At 47.0% G+C, this 24990-nt stretch overlaps 1 protein-coding gene across 4 annotated transcripts in view; it reads left to right on the top strand.

Annotated features, from left to right (window-relative positions):
* ASTN2 (astrotactin 2) overlaps positions 1–24990 on the top strand; it is a 1047916-nt gene that overhangs the window by 345308 nt on the left and 677618 nt on the right. For all 4 annotated transcript variants that reach the window (XM_024996359.2, XM_024996356.2, XM_024996355.2 and 1 more), the window contains one exon: positions 7875–7982. In XM_024996359.2, the coding sequence (XP_024852127.1) occupies positions 7875–7982 (108 nt within the window). The remainder of the gene's footprint in view (positions 1–7874; positions 7983–24990) is intronic.

Here is a 24990-nt window from a genome sequence, read left to right as displayed (position 1 = left end):
CAACCCCCCCACCTGCCCCGCCCTGCACCTTGACATCCTGGTTTAGAAATAATCATTCCTCACTGGAAGAACTAGCTTTGAATGAGTAGATGTTTAACTGTGGTCTGATGGACGATTTGCTTACACATAGTTAAAATAGATAGCTCTGGGAGTCATTGAAAAATATTTCTCAGTATCTGTCAAGTTGTCATAAAGGAATCTAGGACAGGCTTTGATATTCCCTATTTGACTCTAGGTGAGCAGATGGTGATTGATTGGAGGACTAGGGGTATGTGAGTCACCTCTGAGTGAAGTGCCTGGCACTGTGCCTGGCCTTTAGTGGTACCTGATGACAAGTGGCAGTTGTGGTCAGAGCACCTCCACGAACGTCTGTGGTTTAGCCCTAGAGCTCAGAGCAGTTGTGAGCTGTGTGGTTTAGGGGGCACGGGAAGTTTAGCTACTTTTGTCCTCTTCCCACGACTGGTACAGTTTGTATTCCTTGGACAGTTGGGGGTCAGATGGGTTTTGCATTTCCAAGCTACATATTTTTCTATCTAGCACAGTTCTGGGCAATCTAAAAATGCAATATCGCTGTCACCAGCTCGAGGAAGACACGGAGTCTAAATAATTTAACATGTCACCACCATCCATCATGATACCAAGAGCGAGGGAGATAGAGTGTGGCGGGGTGGGCCTACCAGGGGCTGGCAGAGCAGGTTTGTGGACAGGGCAGCCCAGTGTGAGAAAGCAGATTTGCAGTGAGTTAATTCTCAGGCCCGGGAAAGACTGTTCATGCTAACAACTGCTCCAGCCTTTTCCATAATTTGGCTTTCAAGTTGTTCAGATGCCCTGGTTTGTTCCAGAGCAAACCTGGAGTCAGATCTCTCTTTGCCACCAATTATCTATGTCATTTTAGAAAGAAGCCTCTAAAAACTTCTGAATGTCTCAGTTTATTTGTCAGCAAATTTGAGATAATTCCCATGCAGAGAGCTCAGCGTCATGCTTGGAATATTTGAATTGCTTCCTTATCCAAAAGGAAATGTCTAGAAGTTGGGAAGCTTTGTCTGTTTTATTCGTTGCTTTTCCTCCCTCAGGGCTCCGAACAGTGTTTGCTACAGAGTGGGCACTTAGTGTTGGATGAATGAACACACAAATGGGTGTTGTGATTATTTGAGGTGACCACTGGGTCAAGGACAGACTGACGGATCACACCCTGTAACCTCAAACTCTGGGTCCAGGACTCAAGGTGCCTGAGCCTGGGTCTTTTATTGCGGCTCTGTGCCGTCTCCAGGTGGAGCTAGTGGTTAAGGACCCACCTGCCAGTGGACGAGACATAAGAGACCGGGGTTCGATCCCTGGGTCGGGAAGATCTGGGAGGGCATGGCAACCCACTCCAGTACTCTTCCCTGGAGAATCCCATGGACAGAGGAGCCTGGCGGGCTGCAGTCCACGGGGTCACAAAGAGTCGGACATGACTGAAGCGACTTAGCACTAGCACTGTGATGTCTCCACGCTGCGCTCACAATTCCCCATCCCGTGGCTTTATCATGAGTCATGTGATGTTACAGAGCAAACAGAGGGTGTGTCTCTCTCTCTTTCTCTTTTTTTTCAACACTTTATTTATTGAGGTAAAATTCATGTAACATCAAATTAATGATGAACTATTTAAAGGTGTGTGATTCATTGCCATTTAATGCATCCCCAGGGTTGTGCGACTGTCACCCTATTTAGTTCTGAGCCATTTGCAATATATCAAAAGCAAACCCCATGCTCAGTAGCAATAACTCCCTGTTCCTCTCTTCTCTCTGCCCAGCCCTGACAATCACTGTTTTCTGTCTCTACGTGTTTACTTATTTCAGAGGTTTTCTCTACCTGGAATCATGTAACATAAGCCTTTTTATGCCTGGTTTCTTTCACTTGGCAAAGTGTTTTGCTAAGTTACAAAATGTTGCACACAAGGTCCACGCATGTTTGTTGGAGCATGTCGACATCGCTTTGTGTGGCTCGATGATATTGCGTCGTATGAATACACCATATTTGTTTATCTGTCCATCAGCTGATGGACATTTGGGTTGTTTCCACTATAGGCTATAGTAAGTGGTGCTGCTCTGAATATTCACGTTCCAGTGTCTATTTGAATGCCCTCTCCAGTTCTGTCAGATATGCTGAGGGTTCCTGGGTCATGTGGTAGTTTGGTATGTTTAACATCTTGAGGAGCTAACGGATAAACTGTGTCCCACCATTTTTGCACCATTGTGCATTCCCACTAGCAATGTATATGGGTTCCGGTTTCTCTATATCCTTTTCCAGCACCTGTTATTTTCTCATTAATTCGACTGTGGCCACCTTAGTGCATGTGAAGTGGTATCTACCTCACTGTGCCTTTGGTCTGCATTTCCCTGATGACGAAGGGATGTTTTTCTTGTTTTGGCTGTGCCGGGTCTTGGCTGCTGTGCCAGGGCTTTCTCTAAGCGGAGACTGGGGGCTGCCCTCTAGTTATGCTGCACGAGCCTCTCATTCTGGTGGCTTCTCTTACTGCGAGCATGGGCTCTGGGGTACTCGGGTTTAGTAGCTGTGCGCACTTGCTTAACTGCCCTGGGGCATGTAGAATCTTCTTGGACCAGGGACTGAACTCATGTCCCCTGCATTGACAGGTGGATTCTCAACCACTGGACCACCAAAGAGGCTGAATCAGACAGAAGCCAGGTTCAGAGCTTGTCATTTGTGTGATCTTAGATAAGCAGTGTTGAGGTTCTGAAGGTTGGTTTGTTAGTCGCTCAGTCAGGTCCGACTCTTTGAGACCCCATGGACTGTAGCTCACCAGGCTCTTCTGTCCATGGGATTCTCCAGGCAAGAATAATGGAGTGGGTTGCCGTTTTCTTCTCCAGGAAATCTTCCTGACCCAGGTATCGAACCTGGGTCTCCTGCATTGCAGGCAGATTCTTTACCGTCTGAGTTTGCCCCTCAGTAAAATGGATTCTTACCTCTCAGACGCTGTATGAAGTGTGGATGGGTAATTGTACAGAAGGTGCCAGAGCAGTGCTTATCCCGCCATGGCAGGTGCTTTGACGGTCTTCTTCATGCTCCATCCCAGGCCACTCAAGACTGGGAAGACCAGGGGCCTGAGGGACAAGGCGGAGGAACTGCTGTCTCCTCTCCTTCCCTGTCGCCAGCCTCTGACCATTCTCACTTTCTCTCAGCCCCTAAATAGAAATACTTGCACAGCCCTGTATAATTAATGGCTGCACTTTAGTTCACTGTATCACCAATTGCATATTAAAATGCTAGCAGAGGGGGCCCTTTTCCATTTGTCTGAATCATCTCCAAGGCAGTCTGTAATTGGCCTGTGGCCCCTTGCAGCTCCTCTGGACACTCGGAGGCTATATGCCTTGGGTGGCTGCCACCTTCTTACAATGTCACAGAAGGCAGGGAGCCACCCCTCCCACCCAGGGGCATCTCCATTTCGTCTCCTGAGCTCAGGCGAGTGTTGAATTAATGAGGAATGTGCCCTTCCACGCTGCTTTGGTCTTTGTGCTAACTGTTTACATACAGCGTATCATTTTCCTCATAATGACCGTGGGAGCTGAGAGTTACTGTCCCATTTTTTTTAAAGAAGAATGCAGAGAGGTTGGGTGGCTTCCCCAAGCCTCCCCTCCCAGCTCATCACTGGGGTGTGGAGTTAGAACTCATATCTGACTCCAGTACACTAATGTCTTTGTACAGACATGCGTTGCCTCTCATGACTCTTAGATTAAACCAATCTAGAAACCTCCTTGCCTTTCAGTGCCTGAGGGTAGAGACAGTGACTGTTGTCTTTTAATGGGATCTGAGCCACACCATTTTTCATTCAAGTCTCATTAAAAGAAAAAGAAAAAAAAAAGATGAAGCACCTTAGTGGGGCCCGTGGCTTATTCATATCTCCAGATTCGGGCCCTTAATTATATTCTGGAATAAGTGTCATTTAAGTGCCCCAGGATGTGCTGATATGATGGGCGCTTGAAATGTGGCTCATCTGTGGTTGAGATGTGCTGTGAGCATAAAATATACACTGGATTTTGAACATTTGTGAAAGTTATATAAAAAATTTCAAGAACACTGGAGTTGGCATCCATTCCCTTCCCCCAGGGATCTTCCTAACCTAGGCATTGAACTCTGGTCTACCTGCATTGCAGGCAGATTCTTTACCATTTGAGCCATCAGGGAAGCCCAGAAAAAGCAAATGTGTGTGGCTCAGATGCTCAGTCATGTCCACCTCTTTGCAAGCTCATGGACTGTAGCCCGCCAGGCTCCTCTGTCCATGGGATTCTCCAGGTAAGGATATTGGAATGGGGTGCTATTTTCTTCTGCAGAGGATCTTCCCAACCCAAGGATCGAACCTGTGTCTCTTATGTCTCCTGCATTGGCAGGCAGATTCTTTACCAATAGCACCATCTAGGAAGCCCAGTGATAATTTTATGGAAATAAGAAGTTAAGATGATATTTTGAATATATTGGTCAACTCAAATATATTCTGAAAATGAATTTTATCTGTTTACTTTTTTACTTTTTTCATGTGGCTAATAGAACACTTAAAGTTGCATGTGTGGCTCGTGTTATATTTGGAGGGGGGGCAGGTTGATGGAGAGGCAGGCTCTCTTGGCATCAGTTCCTATTCTGAACATGGTGCCTTAATACCTACAGGAGAGAGGTGAGGGTCAGGGGTGTCAGAACGGAGCGGGGTCCTGGAGAAGCCAGGAGCATGGTCTCAGAGTATGTGGACATGTGGAATGATGGAGATGCAGGATCTACATGAGCCTCATCAGAGTTCCTGCCGATAGTACAGATGCTGAGGTTCCACAGAGGAGCTGTAAAAAGTGTAAAATGTGCTCTGATGCTGGGGGCAAGTGACAGCTCTGCTAATCCTCAGCGGTCAGATCACCAAGTTTTGCTTCCTCTGTGCACACCACACACACACAAACACACACTCACACGCCCGCACACACCATACACACACTCACACATGCACGCATACACATGCACACACTCACGCACACTCCACACACACACACACTTACATGCATACCGCACACACGCACACACCACACACACTCACACTCATGCACACACACAAGCACACACTACACACACATGTGCACACTCACACATGCACACACCACACACACATGCACACACTCACATGCACACACAAACACATGCACTTCCCCACATGAGGTTAGCTGTGAGGCAGGCTTTGCAGGCAGACCTCGTTTCACTCCAGCTCCCTCACTCAGCACCTCTCATCACCTCTCTGCGGAATGGCTTATTCATCTGCAAAACAAGGTTCATAATGCCTTCCTTACAGGGATGACTGTGGACATTAAATGAAATCTTTACTCATATTTTATTGTACATCAGCCTAGGGACCAGGGGAAGAGATGGCAGCCACCAGCTGGATTTGAATTGTGGGTCTACAACTTCCCAGCTGTGTGACCCTGGGAAGATTACTAAATTTCCTCCTGCCTTGATTTCTTCACCCATTAAAATGGGAAGGAAAGTATTCACCTACTTCCTGCTGCTGCTGCTAAGTCGCTTCAGTTGTGTCCAACTCTGTGCGACCCCATAGATGGCAGCCCACCAGGCTCCACTGCCCCTGGGATTCTCCAGGCAAGAACACTGGAGTGGGTTGCCACTTCCTTCTCCAATGCATGAAAGTGAAAAGTGAAAATGAAGTCGCTCAGTCGTGTCCCAACTCTTCGCGGCCCCATGGATTGTAGCCTACCAGGCTCCTCCATCCATGGGATTTTCCAGGCAAGAGTACTGGAGTGGGGTGCCATTGTCTTCTCCGACCTACTTCCTAGGGTTATTGCAAAGATTGAACAAGGCAATGCAAGCCAAGGGTTTAGAACTGTGCCCGGCAGAGAGCCAGCGCTACGGAAGGGTTGGCTTTTCTTACTATTGCCTGGTGACTGTTCCAGCCTCCACTTCCCACTGCCCCCATCACAGCTAGGCTGTCCCAGTATGAAAGACTCCTGCCTGAAGCCTGTCTTGCCCCATTCACCATAACATGCCATTTGTTTGGGAAAGGAGCAAAGATGAGAAAGAAGAGGAGAGAGGAAGGGAGAGAGGGTTTAGCTGGGATGGTTAAAACTACTGCAGTGGCATTAAAGGGCATGGGGTAGACTCCTGACAGGCAAATCCCTTCCTTTTTCTCTGCCGCCCAAACACAGCAGGAAGCGTGACAGATGCTTCCTGTCCATAAGGCAGCTATTTCATCTCATGCCCTCATTTTCCCCTTGGCTAAACATTATGTGTGGGTGAACCAAAGACCCTCTTTCTCTCTCCCTCCTTCCAGCTCTCTGCCTCCCTCCCTCCCTTCCTCCTTCCTTCCTTCTTCCCTTTTCTATAACAGTAAAATATTTTAATGGCAATTTTAAAAGCCTACTGGCCTCTGAGACCTCTGTTCTTCCACTGCTTCCAGAATCTCCATGGGGCTTCTGCCAACTCCATTTCGAAAAAGAGCCCTTACATGGGGGAATTGCATCTGGTTGACTCTGGGGTCCCCTGCTGTCTTCAGGTCCAGCTCTTAGTTGCTGGGAATTGGGAGGATTTGTGCTAAAGGGCAGGGGCAGCTCGTGGCTAAAGACACATGGGAACAGTGATCAGATGTTCATGTCCCTTTCTTTCCTCCGTCCATTGCAACACACTGCCTCCAGGAAGGAGCAGGACATGTATTCCATTTTGTTCCCATTTTACAGAGCGTTACACTGAGGGGCGATGCGACACTGGTTAAAAACTTGAGCTTGGCCATCAGTCACACCCACATACCAAGTCTGACTTCACTCCCTGTTCTCAAATCACTTTCCTTTTCTGGACCCTGGTTCCTTCATCTGTCAAGTGGGTGTCATGATGCTTCCCTCCCAAGAGGGCTTTGAATTTGGGGTGAGATGATGGCTGCAAAGCTCATACACAGCACTTGACACTTTGTGCTTAAAGCACAGTCTGCATTCCCTCTTGAACCTTCCGTGACATCCCAAATTAAGCTCCAGGGTGCTCAGTGTGGCACTCGGGGGCTTCCCCTGGGGGGCACTGGCAGACCCTGCCCAGCCAGCACTCTGCTGCAGCGCCTCCTCCTCCCACCCACACTCCCCTCCCCCGCCAGGGATGCTCCAGCTCTTACCCCTCCTCCCACATCCAGTTTCTGCTCCTGAAGCCCATCCATCCTTCCAGCCCTGCCCTAAATCTACCCCCTGCCCATAAAGCCTTCCCAGGTCCTCCGTGTTGGGATGAATTGCTCTCTCCTGTATTCCCAGCATCTCACTGTGTGGGAAACATGGCCATGAATTAGGTTAAAGGCTCCTTAGGATCCATTTGTCCCCATGACTAGCTTATGATCCCCTGGCTGGCAAGGACCAGGCGGTATCTCTCTTTGTTTCCCCTGAGTCTGGCTCTGGGCCTGGCATAGAGTAAGCACTGGACTGAAATGTGTGTGTGAAATTTAGTCACCTGGAATGCTTTTTTAGAGGCAGATCTATCATTCAAAGCAACAGTGCACCTATCAGTTACCTGGTACCCACCCAGGACCAGGGAGTTTACACGTTGTACCTCCTTTAATCTTCAAAGCAACCCCATAAGATTAATAGCTTTTCCCCTATTTTAGAAAGAAAGGACCCAGGACTCAGAAAAGGGAGGCATCTCCTCAAGGTCACACAGCCCCGAGGCTGCCAAGCTGTGGTGAGAACCCAGGCCCGCATCACTGCAGAGCCTGAACTCCTTCTATAAATCATGCCAACTCCTGGATCACTTGGGATTTACAGAGACTTGGGTCACTTGGGGGTGGGGTTGCTGGTCTTCGGGATGGATGGGGGATTTCACTTCTGGAGGCCTGCAGTGACTGATGGATTGTGCTTCTTGCACAGGGGGCATCAGCTTTGGGAGAACCAAGGGGACGTCCGGGTCAGAGGCAGACGATGAAACGCAGCTGACGTTCTACACAGAGCAGTACCGCAGCCGTCGCCGCAGCAAAGGTAACAGAATCCAGGAGAAGGTTCCTGAACCAGGGTTTGTAGGGGGGAAATCTGGGAAGCAGCTCTTGTGCTTCATGACAGACTCTAAATCTTCTTCTTCAACCTGGTCCTGGTCCAGTTAATCCTGAACCTGGCATCCGATACCCTGTCTACCCATTCTCTATTTCTCTCTGTCTTGCCCCAGTCCTCAGAGGATTCAGAGATGGTTTTGTAAGTTTATGCGTTTCTTTTTTTAAATCCATCACAATAAAAAATCAAATCGAAAGGAAAATCAGAGTAAAGAAACTGATTCCGACTCCGCTCAGATGTGTGCTCGGTAATTCGCGCCATGCTGTGTTGCGTATTCTAAGGGGCTGACAGCTTAACTCAGAGATTCTTAGCAACCAAACTGCAAAATGGAACATGCTCAGCAGTAAGATGCACAGAGTCTGAGCGGGTAAAACCAGCACTGGCCCGGGAGATCCTATTTACCTGATACAGAGACCAGATGGAGTTCTCCTGTTGGTTCCTGTAAACAGGACTCCCTGCAACTCTCTAGACAATGTTTTGTGTTTTCTACAGAGAGAATCGGTATTGATGCTTGAATGCATAATTTTTTTCTCAAGATGACACTCAATGTAAGAAGACATGAAAATGCTGAGGCAGGACCCGTTACAGGGCTTAGACCTTGTGGCTGAGGTCCAAGGTTCACTGTGGTAAAATGTGCTTTCACTGTGTGTAAAATGTGCAGATTTCGCTGTGGTAAAATGTGCTTTGAGGTCCACGGCTCACTGTGGTAAAATATGCTCTCAAATAGAGCACATTTCAGGCCATCACCTGGGAATATAATTCCTCAACCATGAGTGCTTTTTAAGGACAACAAAGTAGCAAGTTCAAGATTGCAACCTTGGAGGGAATTTAGGGTGCAAGCATGTATTCCCAGCAAGTGATTAAGGGCATATCCATGAGCTTGGAGCACGCCCTGGAGAGGATGGAGGTTCCCTCGTGAACATAACGGCAACTAATCTAGGTATGTGGCCATCTATGCTCCCTAGTCCCCCAAATTGCATAAAAGGATTCCACCCATACATGATGGACAGTCAAGGGCACCTATCATGTTGCTTCTCTGGGTGCCTTGAGCCTTGGGCAAGTTATCTACCTATCGTATCCCTCAGTTCTCTCCTCTGTGTAATGGGCCTTGGACCTGCCTCATAGATTTGGAGATGAATTTTCTTCTGTTGCATTAAAAAGTATCATGGTGCCTGGTAGATGCTAAGGGCAAATAGTTCAGTTCATTTCAGTTGCTCAGTCATGTCTGACTCTTTGCAACCCCATGAACCACAGCACAGCAGGCCTCCCTGTCCATCACCAACTCCCGGAGTTTACCCAAACTCAACGTCCATTGAGTCCGTGATGCCATCCAACCATCTCATCCTCGGTCATCCCCTTCTCCTACTGCCCTCAATCTTCCCCAGCATCAGGGTGTTCCCAGATGAGTCAGCTTTTCTCATCAGTTGGCCAAAGTATTGGAGTTTCAGCTTCAGCATCAGTCCTTACAATGATCACACAGGACTGATCTCCTTTAGGATGGACTGGTTGGATCTCCTTGCGGTCCAAGGGACTCTCAAGAGTCTTCTCCAACACCATAGTTCAAAAGCATTAATTCTTCTGCACTTAGCTTTCTTTATAGTTCAACTCTTACATCCATACATGACCACTGGAAAAACCATAGCCTTGACTAGATGGACCTTTGTTGACAAAGTAACATCTCTGCTTTTTAATATGCTGTCCAGGTTGGTCATAACTTTCCTTCCAAGGAGTAAGCCTCTCTTAATTTCATGACTGCAATCACTATCTGCAGTGATTTTGGAGCCCATAAAAATAAAGTCAACCAATGTTTCCACTGTTTCTCCATCTATTTGCCATTAAGTGATGGGACCGGATGCCATGATGTTAATTTTCTGAATGTTGAATGTTAAGCCAACTTTTTCACTCTACTCTTTCACTTTCATCAAGAGGCTCTTTAGTTCTTCACTTTCTGCCATAAGGGTGGTATCATCTGCATATCTGAGGTTATTGATATTTCTCCCAGCAATCTTGATTCCAGCTTGTGCTTCTTCCAGCCCAGCGTTTCTCATGATGTACTCTGCATAGAAGTTAAATAAGCAGGGTGACAATATACAGCCTTGACATACTCCTTTTCCTATTTGGAATCAGTTTGTTGTTCCATGTCCAGTTCTAACTGTTGCTTCCTGACCTGCATATAGCTTTCTCAAGAGGCAGGTCAGGTGGTCTGGTATTCTCATCTCTTTCAGAATTTTCTGCAGTTTATTGTGATCCACACAGTCAAAGGCTTTGACATAGTCAATAAAGCAGAAATAGATGTTTTTCTGGAAGTCTCTTGCTTTTTCGATGATACAGCGGATGTTAGCAATTTGATCTCTGGTTCCTCTGTCTTTTCTAAAACCAGCTTAAACATCAGGAAGTTCACAGTTCACATATTGCTGAGGCCTGGCTTGGAGAATTTTGAGCATTACTTTACTGGCGTGTGAGATGAGTGCAATTGTGTGGTAGTTTGAGCATTCTTTGAGATTGCCTTTCTTTGGGATTGGAATGAAAACTGACCTTTTCCAGTCCTGTGGCCACTGCTGAGTTTTCCAAATTTGCTGAAATATTAAGTGCAGCAGTTTCACAGCATCATCTTTTAGGATTTAAAATAGCTCAACTGGAATTCCATCACCTCCATTAGCTTTGTAGTGATGCTTCCTAAGGCCCACTTGATTTCACATTCCAGGATGTCTGGCTCTAGGTCAGTGATCACACCATCGTGATTATCTGGGTCATGAGGATCTTTTTTGTATAGTTCTTCTGTGTATTCTTGCCACCTCTTCTTAATATCTCTTGCTTCTGTTAGGTCTATACCATTTCTGTCCTTTATCAAGCCCATCTTTTCATGAAGTGTTCCCTTGGTATCTCTAATTTTCTTGAAGAGATCTCTAGTCTTTCCCATTCTATTGTTTTCCTCTATTTCTTTGTATCGATCACTGAGGAAGGCTTTCTTACGTCTCCTTGCTATTCTTTGGAACTCTGCATTCAATGGGTATATCTTTCCTTTTCTCCTTTGCTTCTCACTTCTCTTCTTTTCACAGCTATTTGTAAGGCCGCCTCAGACAGCCATTTTGCTCAGGTATTATTTTTTGTTTTAATTAATTCTTACTGGCATATAGTTGATTTACAATGTTGTATTAGTTTCAGGTGTTCAGCAGAATGAATTCTGTGTGTATCCATGTATCCACTCTTTTTTCAGATGCTACTCCGTGTAGGTCATTCCAGAGAACTAAGCAGAACTCTCTGTGCTCCATAGTAGGTTCTTATTAGTCTGTGTTGCAGATAGTAGTATGTATATGTCAACCCCAATCTCTGAATTTATCCCTCCTACTAAAAATAGGACTTCCATGTAATCCAGCCTGGAGAACCCCATCGGCAGAGGAGTCTTGCAGGCTAGCATCCATAGGATCTAAAAGTCAGAGACGACCAAGGGACTGGCAATTTATGATCCAGCCATCCCCCTCGTGGGCATATATCTGCAGAAAACTGTAATCTGAAAACATAAGTATACCCCAGTGTTCATATCAGCACTGTTTACAATAGCCATGACATGGAAGCGATGTAAATGTCCGTCAGCAGAGGAGTGGGTAAAGATGTGTCGTGTATGTATGTATGTATACACACACACAGATGCAGTGGAGTATTTAGCCATGAAAGGTGGGCCTTATTAATGTCCATGCAGTTTTCACTGTTGTTTTCTGTATCTCCTTACCCCTGGTGCCTTTCACTGAAAAGGCCCCCTAAGGGGAGTGTCTCCCTGGACACAGCACCTGGAGAGGTATCTCGGACTCTGCAGACACCAGAATACACTTAGCTCTCACTCTTTCCATGCCTCAGCCCTCTGGAATCTGCTGCAGTGGAGACTTAGAAGCTGGTGATGGATGATTCTTGACCTGTCTTCTCCCTCCCCCAGTATGACAGGCAGAATTAGGGCTGGGGAAGTCAATGAGTCTTTTCCAAAGAACGGGGCTATTTACAGCTAATTGGGAAGACATCTTTCATTGAGTGTGTCCCTTATAAATCGGAGTTCAAAAACAAAATCAAAAGCAAGCCACAGGACTTGAGATGAAGAATATGGCCCAGGGGCTTCATACCCTCCGAGAGACTGGGCTGTGTCTTCCGGATGGTGAGAATGCCAGGGCTGTGATGCACTGCCCACCGCCCCCCAGAAACACACACACCTTCCTTCCCAGCCCTCCTGCCTGGTCAGTGCCAACGCTGCTCCGTCCCTCTCCTCCCTACTGTTGCTGACGGCCAGGCCTCTCAGCCAGGCCTCTCACGCCTGCTCTGGTTCCCTCCTCCTCCTCCTCCTCCTCCTCCTCCTCCTCCTCCTCCTCCTCCTCCTCCTCCTCCTCCTCCTCATCTGTATTCTGGTTCTGTTTGCTTGCTTGTTTTCGTCTCTCTCTCTCTTTTTTTTTTTTCCTCTCCCCTTTCCCTTTCCTCTCTTCTTCCCTTCATCATCTTTCACTGCATTCTTCTCATTCCTCCGTCTTTTTTTTTAATTAATTTATTTTAATTGGAGGCTAATTACTTTACAATATTGTAGTGGTTTTTCCCATACATTGTCCATCTCATTTTTTGTTCTCTTCTGTGTCTTCACTGTTTTCCTTCTCTCTACTTACTGCCTCTTCTAGCCTCTCCCTTGCTTTTTTCAACATTTTCTAGTGAAGCCTTTCTCCCTGCTTTCCTCCCCACTTCCCACAATATCTCAGCTATTTGTCAAGCACCAACTATGTGTCTGACCATGTTCTAGGCCATGGTGACAGAAACCAAACAAGTTTTAAAAGCCCTGCCCTCACGGACTTGTATTATATCAAAATATAAACATATTAGATGGTGGGATTTCCTGAATCAAGAGTCAGCAACCTTTATCTGTAAATGGTGAAGCACTGAACATTTTCAGCTTTGCAGAATGTACAGTCACCATTGGGACTACTTAACGCTACCTCTGTACCTTGAAAGCTGCCATAGACAATACATAAAGGAATGAACGTACATGTGTCCTGCTGCTGCTAAGTCGCTTCAGTCATGTCCAACTCTGTGCGACCCCATAGACGGCAGCCCACCAGGCTCCCCCATCCCTGGGATTCTTCAGGCAAGAACACTGGAGTGGGTTGCCATTTCCTTCTCCAATGCATGAAAGTGAAAAGTGAAAATGAAGTCGCTCAGTCGTGTCCGACTCTTAGCGACCCCATGGACTGCAGCCCACCAGGCTCCTCTGTCCATGGGATTTTCCAGGCAAGAGTACTGGAATGGGTGCCATTGCCTTCTCCAATATGTGTCCTAATCAAACTTTATTTCCAAAAACGGATGCTGGTCCAGATTTCACCAGTGACCTTACAGTTTGCTGACCCCCTACCCTAAACATCCCCATCATACAGGTAACTATAGGAGTGGTCCAGGAAGCAGGAGTGCGATCCCACGTTTTGTGAAAGGAATCTGATCTCATGACGTCCATGGTCCTGCTGCCTAAGGGAGTGGCTTTGTCAAGCAGAGTTCTATGTTGAGTCAAGTAAATAACTAATCAGTCTACCACTTGTTTAGGTGTTTGATAGCATTAACTAATGAGGTGGTTGGAGGTGGTAGCTTCCTGCTTGTCCCAATTGCACCTTAATTAAGGAGAGATGGCCCTAGCAGAGGACGCCAGACTCCCTGTCAGGAGATGAGTGGTGAAGTCTGTAGCCCTGCCACTCACTCACTCAGTGACCCCTTGGCCAGCAATTGCCCTCTTGGGGCCTCAGTTTTCCTAAGTTTTGCAAAACGAAGATATTTATAGCTCCTGTTGAGTCTGAAGCTCGTTGTAGTCTAACCTACGTCTAGGGACTGAACAACCTGACCAAGCGTGTTTCTGGGCAGCCGGACCTGGGCTCCCAGCCCCAAGGTGGTTATAACCTCCTTGGGAGGGGGATGCAGCTCCCACAGAGGAGTGACGCTGATGAGGGTAAGCGCGTGTGTCACTGAAGGTCCAGATGAAAAGTGCAGATGGTGTGTCCAGCCCTGGGCACAGTGCTAAGCAGGAGACAGAGCGTAAGCTGCCGCTGATTCCAGCAGCACAAGCGCCTGGCAAGAACCTCCCAGCCCAGTTCTGCACAGGTAGCCACAGGGCCTTAGGCAAGTCTCTCTCTCTCTCCAGTGCTCAGCCAGTGCTAGAAACCCAGGTTATCTCGTTCCCAAATGCATACACTTCCCGCTAAGCTTCGGTGCTTAGTTCCCGGGCAAAGAGAACAGGATGTGAATGCTCCCTGGGTTTGCTTGGTTTTTGTTTTAGTTTCTTGGTTTAATTTGATGATCCTTAAGCTGAGCTTTTCTGTAGTGATAAGAACTCTTGAATTGTAAGCAAAGCTTTGTATGGATGTGTGAGTTACTTTTCCTTTTTTTTTTTTGGCCGCATAGCGCGGCCTGTGGGATCTTTGTTCCCTGACCGGGAATCGAACCTGCACCCCCTGCACTGGAAGCCCAGAGTCTTAAGCGCTGAACAGCCAAGGAAGTCTGATGTGTGAATTTTTTTAGTTTTGATTTTCCCCTGCTAACACACACACACACACACACACACATAGTTGAATCGTGTTTTAGAGTAAGTGGACAAGTAAGGGAAAGTTCAAGCCACATCTACAGAAGAGGAGGCCTTTGGGAATTGAGGGAAGGAGACTGTTCTGAAATATAATCTGAGAATGCCCGGATAGAGCAGAGACTCCAGGAAATGGGAACGGAGCAGAGTGAAAGCTGAACATCAACAGAACATTACCTGCTGAGTATGAGAGCAGAGGTGCATGGTGCCCTGGGGCTGGGGATGAGAGAGATGCCAGTCGCTGGGTAGAGTGAAGGCTGTGGATTTGAGAATGATGGCGGCTGGGCTGGGGAAATAAGCAGGGGCCATGCCCTGACCATTGGGACACCGATCCCATCCTTTACCCAGCTTTTCTCACCACATCATGGGGTTTCAGAATCAGCACTCAGGGGTCCAGATCCTTGCTCTGCTGTTCCCTAGCTGTGTGGCTTAGGCTGAGTCACTTTCCTTCTCTGAGCCTCAGTTTCCCCTGGGTAAAGGAAAACAAGTCTGGAATTAGTCCTTCTACTCTTCCTTAGGCTTTTTGCAGGGCTTAAAGGAAGTAAAGTATGCAAAGGACATGCTTAGCAGAGCATACCTACCACATGGTCAGTGTTCACTAAGTGGTAATCAGTTAAGCACAGCAAATGACTGGCTTGAGCTAGGCACAGCTCCGTGGCCTTTTTCCAGTATGTTGGTCTGCAAGTTGGTCTTGCTTCGAGGTGGGAAAAAGAACATTTTAGGTTAGAACATAGACTTGGTGGGCCTGGCCTCTTGGGATGTTGTGACATGATTTTCTTTCTTCCCGTCCTTGTCCTTTGCTAAGGACAGCCTCTTTCCCTGGGACATCTGCAGGGTGTCCTCTTCCAGCCTGCAGGTTACACCTCTAGGACCTGCTGCTCGGAAAAGTGTACACACTGAAGACAGAGCAATTGGTGTTTAATCATCCTGTAAGCCTGTGTAGCTAGAGTAACCTGGGAAGAGCGCTACAAACCCAGGCTGTGGAGGGACGTGGAAGAGACGGTCCTGGGGTCTCGGGTGTGTGGCGGGGTGCCTTGGAGAGAGAAGCAAGGCTCCAGGGTCCTTATTTCTGCCAACCTCCTCTGTCCAGCTGACCTACTCTCCCTACCAACAGGGACCCCTACTAAGGACAGAATGACTGGAGCTTAAGACAAAGGATTATATGGCAGCCCCAGAGAGGAAAGCATCAGAGCTCTCGGTGGTTTATCAGTCATCCTAGAGTGTGGACCTGGGCAGAGGGAAAGCAGAGCAGGTTAGGACCGGGCGGAGTGCCAGGGAGAGGTAGTGCCCGTGAGCTTGTGAGAAAAGGAGGGAGGCAGGAACAGAGGAGGAGGAGCCACACAAGAGAATGTAGTGAAGCTACTGGAGGGCTTAGACCTTGGCCTCCGACCCCGGGTGCACCCTTGTCTGTTTCTGAGGACTGAGCAAGGCCCTGGACCTCAATTTCCTATCTGTCAATCAGTGAGGTAGAACTTGATGCCCTCTGAGTTCTCAGTAATACCAGTCATGATGGAAGCATAGGCACAAGGAGGGAGAAAGAGGAAAAGCAAAGCCAAGCCATGCCTGATTTACTGAATGCTCTCTGTGCGTGTCTGTGCTCTTTGTATGAACCTTCTTATAGAATTCCAAGTAATATCACAGGCAGGGATTATGTCTGTGTATTTGGCTTCATCAGGTCCTTGCTGCATCAGGCGAGGCCTGCCATAGTGGCACGCAGGCTCTCTAGTTGTGGGGCAAGGACTCCAGAGCACTGGAGCTCAGTGGATTCTGCGAATGGGCTTAGTTGTTCTAGGGTATGTGGGATCTTAGTTCCTCGACCAGGGACCGAACCCACGTCCCCTGTGTTGCAAGGGGATAAGGGTTCTTAACTACTGGACCACCCAGGAAGTCCCAAGGGACGTTGTTTTTCCTTTTGGTCATACCAAACTGCTGGTGGGATCTCAGTTCCCCGACCAGGAATCAAACCCATGTCCCCTGTAATGGCAGTGCAGAGTCCTAACCATGGGACCGCCAGGGCAATTCCTGGGAAGGGATTGTTCTTACCTCTGTTTTTTCAGCTGTGGAAACTGGGACTTAGAGAGGTCACTTACTTGAGATTACCACCAGGTAAGGGGAGCTGATATTTGGAGTTAAGTTCTTTGACCTCAGAATCTGCTCAGATCATTGTATGTTTCAGATACGCGTGTGCGGCGCATCCCACAGTGCCTGTGCTGGTCTGTACCGAGGGGGTCGGTTCCCACGTCTGTGCTGGTGCTGAAAGCCCAATCAGACCCCTGAGAATATCCTGCTGTGAACTCTGTAACCCTCCAGAGAGCATCAGCCTGGGAGGAGCTAGGACCAAAAATAGGGCTGGTCAGAAGTAGCTCGGACACTGGAAAGTCACTGCAGTATCCGGTGGGGGGTGGGGAGGGGCAGCCACCATAAGGACCAACGCTCCCAGGGCACCGCCATTGCTGGGGGTCCTGTTATTTGATCAGGGAGGAAAAAATATGTGACAAAGAGATCTTCCAGTGTTGCACTGGCTCCAACCCATAGCAGTTGTGAGAGCTGGTATTACTCATCATTTCCAGCTCCGCTGTGAGTGATGTCACATCAGTAGCTTCTAAGCAGCTGTGGAAGAAGTATTTATACCACGGGCATTGACAAGCAGTGCAATGCAGGCTTCCCTTTCCTCCTCGGAGCCCATTGTTAAATAAGTAAGAAATAAGCTATTAATATTATACAAACCAGAGGGCAAAGAATTTTTCTTCTAGAAATAGTCTGAGCAATCCAGAATCTTTCCCAGAGGACAGAGCACTAGATCTGGGACAAAGCAAATTTGGACTCAGAGCATCTCTCTTCAGAAACAGAAGACAAGGTCAGCTGGGGAGGCTGGATATTTAGGGCCTGCGTAGGAGGATGGAGACTCTGGTGTTACCCGCTTGAAGGACCACTGTGTCCTAGGATCTGGGTCAGGCCGGAGCCGACAGTGGATCAGGTGTCCTCAGCTGTGTGGTTCAGAAAGGCTGTCAGAGGCAGGGCAGTTCTCTGACCTAATTAAACCTCAGAATCACTTGGAAAACTAAAAAAAAGAAAGAAGCTAGTTCTAAATAAACTAGTTATTTCAGACACATTATATGGGAATATCTGGCCAAGGGATCTGGTATAAAATTTTCTTTCAATTCTAATTTTTGGCCAGATTTGAGAAAAAAATGCTGTACAATTCCCCTGACATAGTAGCTAATACTCCATGCCTGTTCTTATTGTGGCCTTACCTCCCACTGATTGTGTGCCCCTTTTCCCATGCCAGGAACTCGACTCCCAGTTCTAAGAGGAATGAAAACTCAGAGGGACCATTTACTGTCCCTTTTTTGCCAGGTCTGTTGCATATTCACCAACCATTCTCTGTGATCTTTTACTGTCCTTGTCTCTGTATGCAAAAGAATGACAGTAAAACCCGGCAGAGGAATTTCTCCAAGGTCATAGAGTCAGTAAGTTACAGGATGGAGTCTTGAGCCTCATTCCACGTGCTCCCCAAATCTGGTGTCACCATACCGTAGTATCAGCCTCTAGGAGAATCTTACAGACTTTTAAACCCTTTCCCTCTTGTCATAACTCTTGCCCTGTGTGTGCATGCTCAGTCGCTTCAGTCGTGTCTGACTCTCTGTGACCCTATGGACTGTAGCCCGCCAGGCTCCTCTGTTCATGGGGTTCTCCAGGCAAGAATCCTCCAGGGGATCTTCCCAGCCCAGGATTGAACCTGCATCTCCTGTGGCTCCTGCACTGGCAGGCGGGTTCTTTACCTCTGAGCCACTGGGGAAGCCCAGCTCTTGCCTGGGTAGTTAGCAGTTTGTGATCTGTGATATATAGATACCTTCCTCCAGAAGGTTTCACCAGGCTCTGCAGGCTTTCTAGAGATATTCTGGTTTCTCTCATGAAGAAATGAGATCGGGAGCTTGGATTTTTCTTACTGAAAGAACACTAAAATGCAGAAATGCAGCTTTGATCTATGCCTGCATTTGGCCCTGTTTGACAAGATGTGAGAGAAAAGTATGCATTCAGAAATTGTTATAGGCTCATAAACCCCCGTCTAATGTCTCTCTTCTCTCCCTTCCCTCAAACCTCAGAGAAAACAGACGTTGGTTTTTTGTTGCCATTGTTTTCACTCTTAAAGGTCCCTCCCAGACTACCTGTCTTCAACCTGCAGACATCAAGCGGCTTGGCAAACCAGGATTCCTTGAATGTGTGGAGGGAGCCAGACAGCTTCAAAAACTCCCTCCCCACACTCACGACGGTCCATGAAATACTGTTCAAATTGTGCTTCTTTCTCCTCCTCCTCAGCGATGCCAGCCAGCTCAGCACCTGACCACCTGGCGTCCAAGGGAGGGAGGCAGCTGTCAGGAATCAAATGGGAGACCAAAGGCAATAAAGCAAACACGTCGTTTTAGTTGCTTACACTGGCGAGAAGGAATAATCAGTCTCCCTCGCTTTCTTGCTTTTCAGCTGGACTCAGCAGGATCCCCCCCTCCAACCCCCTTTCCTCCTGCTGAGGGGTTGGGACTCCCTGCTTCCCACCCGGCCGTGAGCACTCTGTCTTTCACTTCCCTTGCAGTCCTGCAGCCGGCGAGGGTTCTCCCCTGCAAACCCTTTCCCGGATACAGAGCTGAAACCACTGGCTCTGACTGCTGACTGTGTGCCCAGCGCGCTATGAGATTCGTGTATGCCCAACCTTGGACAAGTTAGTTGACTTTCCAGGTTTCAATTTCTTTTTCTAAACAATGAAAGTGAGGGGACTTCCCTCACAGTTCGGGGATTAAGACTCTGAACTTCCACTGAAAGGGACATGGGTTCAATCCCAGGTCAGGGGACTAAGACTCCACATGCCACATGGTGAGGCCAAAAAACGTTTTTTAATTAAAATAAATAAATAAAATGGAGGTAAGAATCCCACTTTACAGGATTTGCATGATAATCCGACAGAGTCATATGTCACTAGTGAAAGTGTTAGTTGCTCAGCTGTGTCCAACTCTTTGTGACCCCATGAACTGTAGTCCACCAAGCTCCTCTGTCCGTGAGATTCTCTAGGCAAGAATACTGGAGTGGGTTGCCATTCCCTTCTCCAGGGGATCTTTCTGACCCAGGGATTGAATCCATCTCTCTTGTATTGAAGGCGGATTCTTTACCATCTGAGCCACCAGGGAAGCCCCATGTCACTAGAGCACAAGGTATACGAACGAAGATAATTTGAGCAAGGCCGGGAAGGGTGAGCTGACTCAGATCAAGAGAGACTTTGATTGTCAAGTTCATTTGTCTCTCCGTTCATTGAATCAACTAATGTTTACTAAGTGTCTAATGGTGTTGAGGCTGTACGCTAAGGATAGGGTATAGAGTGGCAAACAGACCAATCAGGGGACTGCCCTCGTGAATCTCACTAGAGAGAAATGGGGAGAGAAGGAGGACCTCACGAATAAACACATAAAGGTGTATATCACGTCACACTGTGAGACGTGCCTCCGAAGAAAATATAGGGGGGACATCCGATGGTGGGGAAAGTCACGAAAGGCATCTTTGAGGAGCCCATAGTAATGCTGGAACCTAACGATAGCTGGCAGGTGGCCATGTGCTTCAGAAAACACCTGTCCAAGTGAGCAGGAGAGAGCCTGAACTTGAATCTACGTGAAATGGGGAGTGCCGGAAGGTTTTGGAAGAGAGTTGCATCATCCTGTGCCTGTTTTAAAAAAGATCACTCTCTCAACAGTGGAGGAAGAACTGGAGGGGGTGCAGACCAGTTATAAAGGAGACTGTTGTGGTAGTGGTGGGGGCCCTTTGGGGGAGCATGGGGGGAGTAGCTTCTGAGGATGTGTTAAAATACAGTTAGAGTCGGTGACCGATTGGCTGTAAGGTGAGCCTGTGAGGACTGCTGAAGACACGGGTTAGATTCTGGTGTGGGGGGTGGAGAGCATCACAGAGCCAGGGAAGCTGGGAGCGGCAGGCTTAGGGGGCGAGGAGGGGGGGAATGGATGAGTTTGTAGAGCCGCTGCCTTGGGGTGCCTGCAGGACATCCAGATGCAGACACTGCCAGCCAGCTCTGCACCCAGGAGAGGTCTGATGGGGGAAAAGGAGTAGGAGTCAGCACTCCGTGGCTATGCATCACTGTCTGTTTCTGCTTAGCGAACAAACTTAGCAGCTCCAAACAACATACATTTATTATCCCACAGTAGTTCTGCCGCTCAACAGTCCAGTTACGTTACTTTCAGGCTCTTTACGCAGAGTCTCAAATCGAGGCGTCGGCTTAGGGCTTTGATCTCAGCTGAGGCTCACGGCCTTCTTCCAAGCCCATGTAGTCGTTGGGGGGGATTTGTTTCCCGCATGACTGACATGCCTGCTCTGTAGCTGCTGTGGGCAGGACCATTCCCAGTTCTTACAGGTCACCCCCGTGGCAGTTCACAGCATGGCTTCCTCAAGGGCTGTTGGAGAGCATCTCTTCAGACTCATTTGATTTGGCCAGACCCACCCAGGGTAAACTCCTATATGATTAACTCAGTCAGCTGCTTCTGGACTTTAATTATATCTGAAAAAAGAATCCTTTCAGTTTTCTCAGATAACATTGTTTAATCATGGAGTGATATCCCGTCATAATATAGATCCAGCCGCGTTTAAGAAGAGGGGATGTACAGAAGGTGTATAGGGCATGGGAGAGTCTGCAGGTCATTGAAGAATTCAGAGCTCTACTAGATGGTAAATGAAGATGCAAGAGGAATTGGCTATGCTAGGGGGCGATGTAGACTGGCAACAGAAGAGTTCCAGGGCGTTCTGCTCAGTCATGGATTCTAGGCTGGAAATGTCCTTCTCTCAGCATCTCAGGTACAATCAAACCACCTGGCACTCTATGGGGAGGAAACAGATGTCCCAGCTCTGAGGCATTTGTCATGAGAACAGCTTAGAGGCTAGAGAACATAGGGATTCAGGGGAGATCTGAAACTAACTCAGGTTCACAGAGTCAAACCCATTCTGTATTGGACTGGAAAAAGACTCTTCCTTCGTGGCTCCATTTGAGCAAATTTGCTAACTATCTGTCTCTTCTAATTAGAGTAGATTTGGGGAAAAGCGTGGTCAAGACTTGTTCTTGCCCTCAGATGCTGGAGAACCTTGGGCAAGTCTCTTTGGCTCTCAATCCATTCAGCTAGGGTGTAGTGTTTGAGTAAATTATATCTGAGGCCTCCTCAAGCTCTGAAACTCTATGCTCTTATTCATTGAACACACATTATAGATTTCAGGAACAGCATGGCTTTCTTGGAAATCAAGGGTTAATAAGACATAAGACATATTAATAAAACGTGGCTTCAGAGAATTCCCTGGTAGGCCAGTGGTTACAATTCTATGCATTGACTGCAGAGGGTGTGGGTTCAATCCCTGGTCAGGGAACTAAGATACTGCATGCCATATGGCTCGGCCAATGAAAAAGGACATGGTTCCAGCCTTTGAGATGCTCCTCCTCTGGCTGTTGTCCATGGAAAGAGTCAATACCACTGACTCCTAAGCTCATCTCTCCACTGTGAAAATGCTCAAGGAACTGAGGTGCTTCAACAACATTGGGAATGGTATGCTTATTGTTTTGTTTTTTTAATCATTTTTCACCAGTGTAGAATCATGTAATAATACTAGTAGAAGAAAACAAAAACAAACAAGAACCTTCAAAGAGCTTATTTCATTTTTTCTCACCCCCATTTGCATATATCTTTTCTCATCATTGTAACTGTAATCAACATACACATTTGCATTTGTGTTTTTTTTACTCAACATTATATCATGACCATATTTTTTCCATGACACTACTCATTTTTCATGACGCTTCTAAACCTGAAGATACTCATTGTAGCATAATCTGAAATATTGAAAAATTAGAATGAGCTTGAATGTCCAACAATAGAAAAATGGCTAAGCAAATTACAGTGCATCAACTTGATGGAATATTATGCAGCCAAATAATTGTTGAGAATGATTTTTTAAGAAGGGCAGAATTCATAAACCACAGTGATTACTTCAGAGGACAAACATAACAGTTCATTTAAAAAATATATGTGGGTGAATCATGTTTATCGTGAATACTCTGCCTGTTCTCTAAAGGAATTTGAATTGAGTGATTTTGCTACAGGTAATTGTATCAGTGTGCAATGGTTAACTCATGTTCTTTAGAAATGAACAGGTGGTTGTGAATCTTTGCAGAGCAATCTTGGGAAGATCAGTTTAACCCACTGGCTCCTGTTTTTTTCAGCTTTGTAAAAGTCATAATTGCAGTTTCTTCCAAGAGTGGTTTTGAGGTTGAAATGGAACAATGCAAGTAAAGCACTCAGCACAGTTCCTGGAAAATGCTAGGTGAGGGATAAACTTGCCCACTTCTTTATACACTACTATGAAGTAACTAGGTCAAACCATCTGCAAGGATCATTTGGAATCTTGGAAAATGTTGTCTATGCCTCTTCCCGTGTTCATTCAAACCACTGTGTGTCTGGTCTTGGCAACCCTGGAGGCATGAATGCAATTCATCTTTATCTAATGGAGAAGAATAAAGAGGGTAAAAAAGAATCAAAATTAAATATCCAGGTGGAACAGATCCTGGATCATGAGAGTGATCTCTTTGTACTCTGTCCTTGGATGGTGTTTTGAGTAAAGTTACTTTCCTTTTTTAGCATGGTTCCCAACCCTATGTACTTGGGTAACATGTTTGGGCTTTTAAAACAGAGACCTACCTTTGGGTTTCAACCTAGAGTTTTATTTAGTAGGTTTGAGGTGGAGCCTGGGCATCTCTGAGTTTTTATCAAAGCTCTTCCGTTGGTGAGACTGATGATCCATACACTCAAGACATGTTCAGTCTGGCAGAGTGAACAAGATATAATGGAGAATACCAGATCCACGCCAAATTCAGTGGCCTCCGTTTCTGCCTATAATCTTTCAATAATCACATAGATTTATTTATTTGCTTATTTTCAGCTGTGCTTGGTCTTCGTTGCTGCCTGTGGGCTGCCTCTAGTTGTAATGCAAGGGCTTCCCACCACGGTGGTTTCTCTTGTTCCAGAGCACAGTCTCTAGAGTGTGCAGGCTTCAGGAGTTGGGCATGTGGCTCGGGAGTTGCAGCGGGCTCTTGAGCATGGGCTCAGTAGCTGTGGGGCATGGGCTTGGCTGACCCGTGGCATATAGGATATTCTTGGACCAGGGATCGAGCCCATGTCCCCTGCATTGGCAGGCAGATTCTTAACCACTGGACCACTAAGGAAGCCCCAGTCAAATAGATTATACATTTTATGGTGTCCTCTTGGCTCTACAATTCTGTGATTCTAATTGAAGAGCACTTTCTGTTTTGTTTTTAGCAAATGTAAGGTAACATACTATGAGTTGTATGCTGATGGCTGAGGAGGTTTAGAGTGAGATGTTGACATGTGAGGCCTGGTCTTTGCCTTGTGTGTCACACAGTCCAGTGAGGGAAAGGATCAGATGGGCAGTTACAGTAGAATGAAAAGGCTGTGATAAAGGCTGGTGATGAATTCCATGATGGCATGGAAAAAGAGCACCAGACCAGCTTGGTGGGAACAGAGCAGAAATGCTGGCATGGGAAACATTTAGGCTGAGTTCTGAAAAACAGGGTGGAATTGTTGAAGGGAAAAAGGAGGGGGGAAGACTTCATACAGAAGGGACGATGAATAGAGTGGGGTCAAGCAAAATGCCTGGCATCTGTAAGACCTCAAAATAATTTCTGTTGAAAACAAGGAAGAAGGGAAGGAAGGATACGTCTTCTTAGTTTCATTGAAATATAAACTTTCAGGAGCAGACAGCTAGAGGCGACACTGGCTGGGTGCTTTGGACTTTATCCTGATGACAATGGGAAGCCATCAAAGGATTTCAGCAGAGAAGTGATGTTTTGATATGTGGTAGAAAGGTCACTCTACCTTTTGTAGAAGCTGGGAAAGAGGGGGACAGGGATGGGGTGAGAGAGAGCAGGTTGGAGACTATTGCAATAACTCAGGTGAGAAATGACACTGTCTGGCTTAAGGCAGGGGCGGTGGGGATGGAGAGCATCTCCTTTATTACAGGATGTAGTCAGAGGCCACACCCACCTACCTGCCTCGTGTGGTCCAGCCCTATCACCATGGCAACAGCCTCTTTAACATCTCTGGCCAGAGGGAGTGATAACAACTCTTACATCTGTTCCTGGAGGTCCTGCCTCTGTTTTTGTTTTTTTTTTCCCTTCCTTTTTCTTCTTTTTTTCCCCTTTGATTGTATCTGATCCAGCCTCACTGGGTAATTGAGTGTTTGAGAGTGAAAAATTATCTCAGCAGCTTGGCCCTTATCTTGACAGCGAAGCAGCACTTTTAATTT

This window comes from Bos taurus, chromosome 8 (genome assembly GCF_002263795.3).
Source record: "Bos taurus isolate L1 Dominette 01449 registration number 42190680 breed Hereford chromosome 8, ARS-UCD2.0, whole genome shotgun sequence".
NCBI classification, from domain to species: Eukaryota; Metazoa; Chordata; class Mammalia; order Artiodactyla; family Bovidae; genus Bos; species Bos taurus.
The sequence above is the reverse complement of the archived record's forward strand: the minus strand, read 5'-3'. Positions and strand labels throughout refer to the sequence as shown.